Source organism: Zootoca vivipara, chromosome 3 (assembly GCF_963506605.1).
Source record: "Zootoca vivipara chromosome 3, rZooViv1.1, whole genome shotgun sequence".
Classification (NCBI taxonomy): domain Eukaryota; kingdom Metazoa; phylum Chordata; class Lepidosauria; order Squamata; family Lacertidae; genus Zootoca; species Zootoca vivipara.
The window spans coordinates 65,822,112-65,833,876 of NC_083278.1; the positions used below are offsets into that span (position 1 = coordinate 65,822,112).

An 11,765-nucleotide genomic window follows, 5' to 3' on the forward strand; every position below is an offset into this window, starting at 1 on the left:
ATCAGAGCATTATAGGCACAATATGACACATAATGAAATCATCTAACAGCTTGGAAGGCATTATTGGCAAAGACGGTCAAGCAAATTAATTGGGATTTTTAAACAGGTGCCACTGTGATTCATTTTATACAGGAGGCACTCTTGTTTTTCTACAGCCTTGTAAACAGAGCAACACTCTTGGGGCTCTTCCAGATGTGTTTTGTGTAGCCCTATAGCTGACTTATTCTGAAATATCTTAAATAGTTCCACAATATTTTCATTGTGTGGAAGGTGCTTTGTGCAGTTTCTCACTTTTATATGTGGCAAGGTGGTGGTGGTTTGAGCAATTTTCATGGCATTTCCCCACTTTTTTTCTGACAGGAGGCCTGTCAATGCAGTCTCTAAAATGATGGACAGCTCAGACTGACTCAGTAAACCAAGTAGTTCCTGCTGTCTGTTCTCCTAATCTCCCACAGGGTCAGAATTATATAATATCACATGTTATATGCAAAACAACAACAACAACAACAACCAACAGTGAAAGGGGTATCAATAATTTGGGTGCATGTTCATAACTCCAACATTTACTGCTTGGTGGAATGAGGGAGCATAAGACACGGAACATTTCTCAATCTGAACCAGGTTTTCCCAAACTTAGAGATCTTCAGCTGCTTTTGGACTACAGTTCCCATCATCCCTGACAACTGGTCCTGGTAGCTAGGGATGATGGGAGTTGTAGTCCCAAAACAACTAGAGACCCAAGTTCGGAAAACTCAGATTCTGAGCAATTCCCTCCTTTGAGTGGATTGGAAGAAGTGCAATCACCCTCTAAGAAACAGCAAAGTAACAATATCACTTAAAAAAAAGAATCTGACTGAACAGCAGGACATCCGAAAGGGCCTACCCTGTTTCTCATATTTTAAGGCATCCCCATAAAATAAGCCATAGCAGGATTTTTAAGCATTCAAGGAATATAAGCCATACCCCGAAAATAAGACATAGTGATAGGAGCAGCAGCAATGCTGGCCGCAGCAGGAGGAGGAGGAAAAAAATAAGACATCCCTTGAAAATAAGCCATAGTGTGTTTTTTTGAGGAAAAAATAAATATAAGACGTGTCTTATAATATGAGAAACACGGTAGAATGAGGCAAGAAGCAAGAGTCATTCTTACCACAGGGTCATTGCCAGAGAACTGTGGCAAAGGACATTGACCTGATGTTTCCCACTCCAAATAATGTTCTTTGCAGTAAGTGACATTGTGCAGCAACAAACTCTGAGGGGTCTGGCCACGGATGAGCTGACTAAACAGAAAAAGAAAAGCATTATAAAGCTAGAGCTGAATAAAAAAATGGTCTTTGACATTTCCTTTTCACTTGCATTGCCACGAAAAAGTCGCTCTGTGAATTAAAAATCTCACGAGCCTTTCTTTTAGCACACATGGAATAACACAGTGGTGGTCAGCAGTGTCCATCACAATGGGGCAGTGCCAACAGTGGGATCTTTGCTGCTTGCTTAGACAATGTTCTGGGGAAAAGCTGGGCAGCAATGAGGTCAGGGCTGTTCAGGCACACTAGTGCAGCCAATCCAGTGCTTCCCCCAGCAAACCAGGCAGCCTCAGCTTCACTCTTGCCCTGCTTCATTCTGGGAAGTGGCAGTGTAGTACTACCCCACTGTATCAGTCATTCCTGATGGCAGCAGGCTGGGGAAATTTGTGGGCAGGTTACAGCAGGAAGCAGGAGTGTTGGCCTCTGAGGCTGTTTCTATGCTGCCCTCCAAGTGATCCGCTAGCCACCTTGCATAAATTTATAATATGGGTGATGTAACTTTGGGCACAATCTGGTAGGAAAGCAACACACAAATGATGACTTCTGATGATGACATTAAGTCATATTGATGTATGCTGATACTCACCCCATCCCATGAATAACCAAACCAATGAAGAAAACAACAAACAGGTGATGAGTATACCAGAACACCTCATAGAAGGACCTTGTGATGATCTCTGTAGATGAAGTCATGATCAGAATTAATGACACAGTGATCAGGAGACCTGTCATTCCAGCAGTGGTTGCTAGTATTTCAGTTGTATTCTTTTTATTTTATTTTTTTGGGGGGGGAGAAATAACAAAGTGTTTTTATAGGACAAATGAATAAATGTAGCTTCAGCATAAAAATAAACACATGAAAGATTTGAGTTTTTTTAATCAGACATACTGGGTTGTTTCTAAGAGTAGACTCTTAGAGTAGTAGGGTCTACTCAGAGCAGACCCACTGAAATTAATGGGCCTAAGTTAGTTATGTCTGTTATTTTCAATGGGTAGAACTAGCATTGGATGCAACCTAATGGCACTGATTATTAAAACTTAGGTTTGTGCTGGAAAGTGGTATAAATAATATTAGCTGCAATTTGTTTGCTTCTGTGAAAGGATTACAGGAAATGATATGACCTAAGAGGTAGCTGTTTTGCTACACTGGAGGGAATGAAATAGAGCAAGATTCAATGAAACAGAAAGGTAAGAACAGGCACCCCCAATCTGTGGCCCTCCAGGTGTTTTGGCCTACAGCTCCCATGATCCCTACCTAACAATACCAGTGGTCGGGGAAGATGGGAATTGTAGTCCAAAACATCTGGAGGGCCGAAGTTTGGAGATGCCTGGGTAAGAATGAAACTCATGCAGATTAATCTAGCTGTAACTTTCCAAAAGGCGGGTGTTAGGCAATAATGAGTTATACACGTGGTGCCACATTCTTCTTTCAAAATAAAGTGTGCTTGTGCAGACTTTTGAAGACACTAAACATTTGAAGACTTTTTGCTTCTATTGTTTCTATTGTGTGTGTGTGTGTGTGTGTGTGTGTGTGAGAGAGAGAGAGAGAGAGAGAGAGAGAGAGAGAGAGAGAGAGAACACACATTTTCAAGGTAGGGGAAGCAGTCCAATGACAAACACCAGCCAATCTCTAAAATGCCAACTTACCATGTCATAGTTCCTGATTGGGTTCAAGTAGGATTCATTAGGGCTCTTGCCAATGCCCGACAGTTTACGGTTTAACTCTCCTGCTTGCTTGGACTGGCTAAGATGGTATCGCTCTATGTTGATCAAATGTGCAATGATGTGAATGGCTTTGAAAAGAAAGAGATATTTAGTGAGGACCATAATATGAAATATTGGAAGCAAATAGATCCTCATTTCATGGATGAGTCATTGGGTAAACAATGGATGGCTAAACATGTATTCCCAGAATAGAGCTGGGCAGCCTTGATGATGGTGATGACAAATATTTTTCCAACAATGGTCAGGTAATGAGTTATGTGCTTGAGAACATAGCTTGGTTTACCTTTTGTATTCAATTTTCTCTCTCTCTCTCTCTCTCTCTCTCTCTCTCTCTCTCTCTCTCTCTCTCTCTCGTGTGTGTGTGTGAGAGAGAGAGAGAGAGAAAGAAAGAGAGAGAAAGAGAGAGAAAGAGAGAGAGAGAGAGAAAGAGAGAAAGAGAAAGAATGTCAAAATATAAACCATGAAAGGTTGATACATTATTATCCCTGAATACATACTTATACTATAAAATAATATAATATAAAACTGCTTCAGTTCATATGTGATACATAACATTCAAACATGGGGTGGTTCAGCCTCTCTCATTTTTATCTTTCCACTTTTTCTGCAGTGCTCCTTATCATATAAAACCTGTGGTGAAGAGGAAGAGGAGGAAGAAGAAGAAGAATCACAAAATCAAAATCACAAAATCATTTGTGATTTTGTTTAGTATACCATTATTTTTATATTATTGTTTCTTTAGTGTGATTGTGAGTGCTTTTTAATTTGAAATCCAATAAACTTTATTTTAATCTTAAAAAGAAGAAGAAGAAGAAGAAGAAGAAGAAGAAGAAGAAGAAGAAGAAGAAGAAGAAGAAGAAGAAGAAGAAGAAGAAGAAGAGTAGTAGTTTGGGTTTGATATCCCGCTTTATCACTACCCTAAGGAGGCTCAAAGGGGGTAACATTCTCCTTTCCCTTCATCCCCACAACACTCTCTCTGTGAGGTGAATGGGGCTGAGAGACTTCAAAGAAGTCTGACTAGCCCAAGGTCACCCAGCAGCTGCATGTGGAGGAGCGGAGACCCGGTTCCCCAGATTACAAGTCTACCACTCTTAACCACTACAGCACACTGGCTCTCTCTGTGAATACATGCAGGAGGGCTGGTTTCATCCGCATAGGTTCAAAACACCAGAGTTGTTGTCCTATTCACTTCTGCGGGATTGCAGAGGAATGAGCCCACAGCATTGTCTTTCCCACTACTATGAATGAGGCTGCCCTTGTAGGCAACGTGCTGTTCAGTTTACATTGAAGCCTTTTTGTGTGGAAGATGCATAGGCCCCCACTTTTTTGCACTGTGGAGAAATGTGTGCTTACGCCCATTGTAGTGTATAGAGCATCTCTTACATTCAAAACATGCCCATCACACGTCAGCAGCTATGGAAGAGCAGGCTATAAATCCAAGTCTATGATCATACATAAGTAGTTCATATGTGCTATTATTACTTTGTTGCACGCTAGTCTATAATTTTCCATCTATCTCATTGCTGGATTGTTTTATGGAGAGGGGGTTAGTAAATGAGCTGCAATTACAGGTCATTATCCATCAGTTCAGCATGTAGAGAAAGAGCCAAACAAGAGAGATGTCTTGATACATTTGGCTAATCTGTGTTTGTTCTCAGCGAAGCATATACAGCTCTTATTGAACTGATGCAAATACTTATTCAAGAGAGTAAAAGCCACTTCTCTGTCTTTCTGCATGCCTGTCTGGGATAATAGTTCACTGAAGTTAGTCACCTTTTAATTAAGTACTTAAGCATACCCATTACAACCAGTTTCCCGACTTGTATTATATGGATTCTTTTCTATTCATCAAAATGTTAAAATAGTACAATTTAAAATAATACAAAAACATATTTTTTAAAATGTTTAAAACTATCTTAAACATTTAGAAGCATCTCTTACTCTCACATTTATTAATTTCAGTTACCGTGCTCAGAATTTAACAACCATCAGTCTTAACCTGCATAGATTGCCAATGCCTCCCATTATTTACACCTCTCCTATACTGTGATCCCCACCATCCTGCAAATTCTTCCTAGTCCATTAATAGCTTTCATGTCTTATCATAAATGCATGCATACATACATAGTTAGATAAAAATCCCTGTTCCATTCCTACCAAGGCAGAAGCCCTGAGCAGTATCTGTGGACAAGAAATGTGTGTAAAAACTAGGGGGAAATCCCAACTTCTCAACAACAATGTTTCCCATGCATCACATAAGCAGCTCTGTCTAAAGCAGGCATCCCCAAACTTCGGCCCTCCAAATGTTTTGGACTACAATTCCCATCTTCTCTGACCACTGGTCCTGTTAGCTAGGGATCATGGGAGTTGTAGTCCAAAACATCTGGAGGGCCGCAGTTTGGGGATGCCAGGTTTAAAGGGAGCCCCATCTACATGTGTAGCGTTTTCCTCCATAGGAATGAGAAACATGACTGGGTAGTTTCCCCATCTTTGTGGAAGAAGCCCAATGTGTGCCAAAGTAGCTCTTTTCAGACCCAGTCAAGCCCATATCAGCTGGGAGGAAAATCTCTGTCCTGAAGCTGCTATTTGTATTGGGAGTTAATGCACCTTTAGTTTGCTACCTTGAGGAAACTAAAACAAGATCAATTAATCCAATTCTATTCCTGGAATGACTTGTTAATTAAAAGGGAAAATTGTGCATTCTTCAGGAATCCATTCTTATGATGAAAGAAAACTGGTATGTTGCTGGGCTGATAGAGAAAGATATCTTCACACAGCACTGCAATGTGTTCTGCATTCCATGCTCTTTTGAGGTTTTGAGCAGAACAAAAATCCAGCTGACTGATCCTGGTGGGAAGTGTGCCATCTTGGAGCCCTTCCACAGTCCTTCTTGAAGGCAAGGGAGTATCAACAGCTGTTGGGCAGAACTCTTGAGCCGCTGGTCCTTTTATTTAGACTCATCCCTTTTGCATTGGATCTGCATTGTATGCAGAAGGAATGAATCTAAGTTGATGGTTGGGTACAGGTGACTTCACACTTACACGAGGGTTACAATCGCAGGTACCGCACATAACGTGAAATCATGTATAGTGGGGAACAGCATCTAAAAAGCCTGTAAACACCCTCTAAACCTCTGGAACCTCATGAAAAATTCTTTTAAAAACCAGCAGCACTTCCTAGTCTCCCCCCAACACTCTTTTCACACCATTTTTGCAGTTTTTGTGCTCTTTGGGGGCTGTTTTTGCCTGTTTCACGCCTTTTTTGCAGTTTAAATTGAATTATTTATTTCCCAACACCACACATATACACGGTTGTATGTGAGATGAATGTGTGCAAGCAGGGAGTTGCCTGTATATCAAAGAATGTAATATATGTCTTAAAAAATGGGGGGGGGTGTTTAGTGAATGTATGGGAGAATGTTTATTTATTCAATGGCTGATGATAAAGAATAGATCTGAGTGCCGAATTGGTGGTGGGAACTATGGAGGACATTTGGGAACATCTGCTGGAGGAAGGAAAGCCAAAAATGCACACCACGAACAGCTAAAAGCAAGTAAAAATTTGAAAATCTATGGCTATTTCCAATATGTGAGACCTAAGGTTAAAAGATCAGGAAGAAGGCTGCGTTCTGATTGTCTTAGGACTCCTGAAAGTTCAAAAGATCAGGGAGTGGGAACCTGTCTGTCTGAAAAACAGCATATGATGGCACAACATACGAAGGTCTGGGAAACTACCCTGATGACCCCAGATCAAATGAGCTCAAATGCTACTCACTCTTAACTTTCGTCATGCTTGACGAAAACTGGAAAGTATAAAGCAAGGACTTGTGCACCTAGGATGTTGGAGATCAAGAGGACAAGTCCAGAGGTCGGAGTGCATCAGCCAGACTCTGACCTCTTCAGCAGCTCTGCTCAGATTGGCCATTTGAGGAGGTCTGCTTGAGTAAATATGAATGGATAGGGATAATGTTTAGACCATGGGTAGGCAAACTAAGGCCTGGGGGCCAGATCTGGCCCAATCGCCTTCTAAATCCAGCCAGCGGACAGTTATTGACTAAATAATTGATTGCAGCATATAGGGGTGTGTTTGGTCTTTGGCACTCCTATCCGTAAGATCCTCCTGTTTAAAAGGGTAAGCCAGGGGTCAGCAACCTTTTCCAGCTGTGGGCCAGTCCACCGTCCCACAGGCCATGTGGTGGGCCAGACTATATTTTGAAAAGAAAAAAAAAATGAATGAATTCCTATGCCCCACAAATAACCCAGAGATGCATTTGAAATAAAAGCACACATTCTACTCATGTAAAAACACCAGGCAGGCCCCACAAATAACCCAGAGATGCATTCTAAATAAAAGGACACATTCTACTCATGTAAAAACACACTGATTCCCGGAGCATCCGTGGGCCAGATTGAGAAGTCGATTGGGCCTTAGGTTGCCAACTCCTGGGGTAAGCCCTGTGACCCAGCAATTAAATGGTTAAAGGCATACATTTTGCATAACAAAGGATCTGTGTTGCTCCTTCCATGTAGTAAAGAAAGCTGCAGAAAACTTTGTAGAAAACTGGAATGGTTTGGAGAATAGCAAATGCTCGAGCCTCCTGTGAAGACTGCACATTTTGTAGTAACTAATGAGAGGAGAATTTTCTTGAGAGAATGCTGTCTCCTGCCAGGGAAGATTCAGAATTTTAAGTCTTGTTTTATGCTTTTATCCATTTAGGTTTTACATAATTGTATTTGGATTTGCATGGATTCATTTTGTTTCATCTCATTTTTATTTCAATTTAATATTGCATTTTGATATTTGTTTAAAAAGGGCCATTTTCTTTCTTTCTTTTTAAAGGGGCAGGGTAGTGCTATGCCAGGAAAAATCAGCGTAGCATTCAACTAAGTTTTACTAAGCGCAGACCCATTGAAGAGAATGGACCTAACTGAGTCACGATCATTACTTTCAGTGGGTCTACTCTGAGTAAGCCTTAGTTGACATTTGAAGCTTGTCTATGCTGTAGGGTTTCGGTGGATCTAAGTTAAACTTCAGTCAATGTTACCTTGCGTTACTTTCATTCTGTTAAACCTTTGTTTTGTAATGAACTGATGACTAGATAGAAATAAAGGAAACTGAATCTCACCTGCTACTAAAATATGTAAGAATTGCAAATCAATATTAGGGGGTACCATAAATGATACCTTTCCCCCCCAAAAAAACTGCATTTATCCATTCCCTCAGCAAGCCAGCCCCGAAATAACAGAACTGGTCTCCATCACAGCAGAAGGTGTTGCTATCAGGGAAAAGGGAAAATGTACTCTTACTTGGGAGTAAGTTTCATTGAAAACAATAGATTCTGAGGAGACATATATTTGAGAACACTGAGAGTGTCTCTGGATACCAAGGGTAGAAAGTTGAGTTCTTCAGAGATTCCCACCCGCCAATATATTTTTTATTTTGTTTGCTCACACCTGAATTCCAAATATTCAGGCATTTGGTTGAAAATGTGTGACTAAAAGCAGGGCCAGGCCACACATATAAGCCCTCCCTGCCCTCAGTGTCCCCACATAGGCCAGTTCCACATTGGATCTCCCTGCATTAAGACTGCATGATTAGCACTCCAAATTCATATCAATCCAGACAAAACAAGGAAGCCAACATTGTAAGCATTAAGTTAAAAAAATTTTTACTTGCATTCACAGCTACTCCATATGCAATAGTCTTGTGAAATGTGACACTTTTGTCAAGTTGTCTCCTCAGGACTCCTCCACAACACTTGATGAAAAGGGGGGAAAGATACGCATCTTAAATCATTTTTATGAACTTGAAATTGCATACAAACATAATTATAAAGTATAGTTTATCTAGTCCAGAATTTACTGAACATAGCTGGAATACTGCAGCAGGAAGCAATGTTCACTTTAATGTTCACTTTAATGTCCGGGAAAATCTGGACATACAACAACCCATAAAACAAAGCTCAACAACTTTGTCCAAAAGGTGAGAGGCGATTCCAAGATTCACCTATGCTCACTCCTACAATAAAAAACTATGGTTTATCATTACAAGAATGATTGAAAACCCTTAGGGAAAAAGGAGGTGGTGTGGCTGTCATGGATAATGGTGAGCTACACTCCAGAAAAACTGTTACAGAGTTTCTGCACACCTTGGAGAAGATGAATGGCATGGTCCCCCTCATTTCCTTGCTCAAAATTAGGCTGGAGAATTTCGAGATGCAAAACTCAAGTTAACCAATAACTGAAGTAGGCTCCTTTAAGTAAACCATAGTTAAAGCTATTTGAAGCTTGTCCTATTTGAATGCTAAACAACTGGTGGTAAAAATAAAATAAAAAATAGTAGCAAAAGCTTCCAATGTCCTCCCTGCAGCTATATTAGCTGAAGAGAAAGGAAGAGAGAGTGAATGAGTCTAAGTCACCTAGGCTCAATCCAGGAATGATAAACTTTTGTTTTTGTTTTTATTATGTATTTTCTGTTTTCATCTTGTATTTTTATGCTGTGAAGTGCCCAAATAAAATGAATGAATGACCTTTAAAGCCCTAAACGGCCTCGGTCCAGTATATCTGAAGGAGCATCTCCACCCCCACTGAGGTCCAGCGCCAAGGGCCTTCTGGCGGTTCCCTCACTGTGAGAAGCCAAGTTACAGGGAACCAGGCAGAGGGCCTTCTGGGTAGTGGCACCCGCCCTGTGGAACGCCCTCCCACCAGATGTCAAAGAGAAAAACAACTACCAGTCTTTTAGGAGACATCTGAAGGCAGCCCTGTTTAGGGAAGTTTTTAATGTTTGGTGGACTATTGTATTTTAATATTCTGTTGGAAGCCGCCCTGAGTGGCTGGGGAAACCCAGCCAGATGGGCGAGATATAAATAATAAAATTATTATTATTATCATTATTATTATTGAAATATTATAGCTATATTTGCAACACTGTGATGAGTCTATGGAAAAATACACTCCTAAATCCACTAGCAGTCAAATGCTACAGTTTATCAGTTTCTTTTAAATGTGCATTTATAAGCACACAGGTTTGAAACTAGAACATTATCAGTGAACCTTTTCAATGTTCGTTTAAAAGGTAATACTTGTGCAATAGGGAAAAAAGTACTTACGAAACTTGTTCCCCTTAAGAATGAAACCAGGTTTCTACTAACTGGTAAGAGGATTAGCAGGCAGTTAAAGTTGAGGCAGGTGGCAGAAGCTCTTGCCCAGGCAAGCGTGGACTAGACACAAAATGACAAAAGGTGTTACACATATGAAATGATTAAAAATACAAGAAATGTTTTAGTCCCCCAAAGCTGACAAATTACCATTTGATTATGTTTCACAGCTTTACAGCCAGGGAGGGCAATTCTGCCATACAGCAGGGTGAAGCGACCTGCTGTGTGTGTGAAATGGATGAAGGCAAGATTTGGAATTTTAATGCTGCAACAAGACTTTTAACGTTTTGGTCCTTGTGCCTCCCAGACATCATTGGACTACAATTCCTATCAGCCCAGTCATAATGGCCAATGGCCAAGAGTGATGGAGGTTGTAGTCACAAAGTAGCTGAAAAGCATCGGATCGGGAAGGCTGTAGTAGTATAATGTCACAAATCATACCATGTTAGGTAGTCAGAAATATTATGTTGTCCCTGCAGTAAGTGGTTCTGCTTGGGTAAGGGGTGCATTACTTTAGACACATGATTCAAGAAACAATGGATAAGTTCTTTTTCTAATCCAGTTTATGACTGACAAAAATGAATGAGATATGGATGCAGTATACTCCTAAATTGCAAAACTAAAACAAATCCAGTGGGATTTTTTTTAAAAAAGCAACCAGTTAGGCTGGTTTTAAAATTATGGGGAATTTGGTTACAAAAAACAGGGGGGGAAACACAAAGCAGAATGGCATGCAGATCAGTGAGACTTTGGGGTATATAACAATGCAGAAGCACATCTAAGAGAAAGCCTGGTTAAAGGGGCATTTAACAAACTTTTACTTACACCCAACATAACCCGAGTATAAAGATAGGCATCCTCCTCTTCATACCAGTTGAATGTGTCAATAAACAGGTATAAGTTCATTCCCAACCACAATAACTACAGTAAATAGAAAACATATTGATGATCAATTACAATTACTATGTTCTTTTTCTCTTTTTCTTTTCTAATGCATTGTATAATTAAGAATTCTCACAATTGTGTTGCATTTGTCAAAAGAACCCAATTCTAAGCAGAATGAAACTTTTGAGCATCAGTTGTGTGAATGATAAAAATGAAACATTTAGGGGAAAGTGGAGAGTTCCTTTGAAATATCAGAAAATGAATCAGAATCAGCAGCTTGATTATGAAATAGATACTTACAAATAACAGAACTGACAAGCTTTCATTCAAAATCCAATACACCATCTTGATTGTCTCTGTTCTGTGCTAGCAACAATTCACTCCCTTGTAATACAAATTGAATTCTCTGTATCTTCCTCTTGCTGCATAATCAGCTCTCTGGAGCAGCAGCCTAGGAATATTCTAATTAAGGACTTCCTACCAGATGTCGATCTCCAAGGGGGACATAGTTTGTGATGTGAGAAACTAATCTAATAGGCAGTTTCTGTCCAAATTATTTTGGAATAAATGAAAGGTTTATTAGAATCAGTGAATCCCAGCCCCCACAAACCCAGTTTCAAACAACAGGTTTCAAATACACCCTAGATTTCCCGCACCCACCCACCCCTTACAAACACTGGAGATTAGGAAGCTGT

At 40.2% G+C, this 11,765-nt stretch overlaps 1 protein-coding gene across 1 annotated transcript in view; it reads right to left on the minus strand.

Moving 5' to 3' along the window:
- Positions 1 to 11,488, minus strand: part of NOX3 (NADPH oxidase 3) — a 29,746-nt gene extending 18,258 nt beyond the window's left edge. The window contains exons 1-7 of the mRNA XM_035110657.2: positions 11,371 to 11,488; positions 11,011 to 11,106; positions 10,138 to 10,248; positions 8,702 to 8,786; positions 2,952 to 3,097; positions 1,891 to 2,069; positions 1,151 to 1,280 (exon numbers count right to left, since the gene is read on the minus strand). Coding sequence (XP_034966548.1) covers positions 1,151 to 1,280; positions 1,891 to 2,069; positions 2,952 to 3,097; positions 8,702 to 8,786; positions 10,138 to 10,248; positions 11,011 to 11,106; positions 11,371 to 11,415 — 792 coding nt within the window. The 5' untranslated portion in view covers positions 11,416 to 11,488. The remainder of the gene's footprint in view (positions 1 to 1,150; positions 1,281 to 1,890; positions 2,070 to 2,951; positions 3,098 to 8,701; positions 8,787 to 10,137; positions 10,249 to 11,010; positions 11,107 to 11,370) is intronic.
- Positions 11,489 to 11,765: the final 277 nt, after the last annotated feature.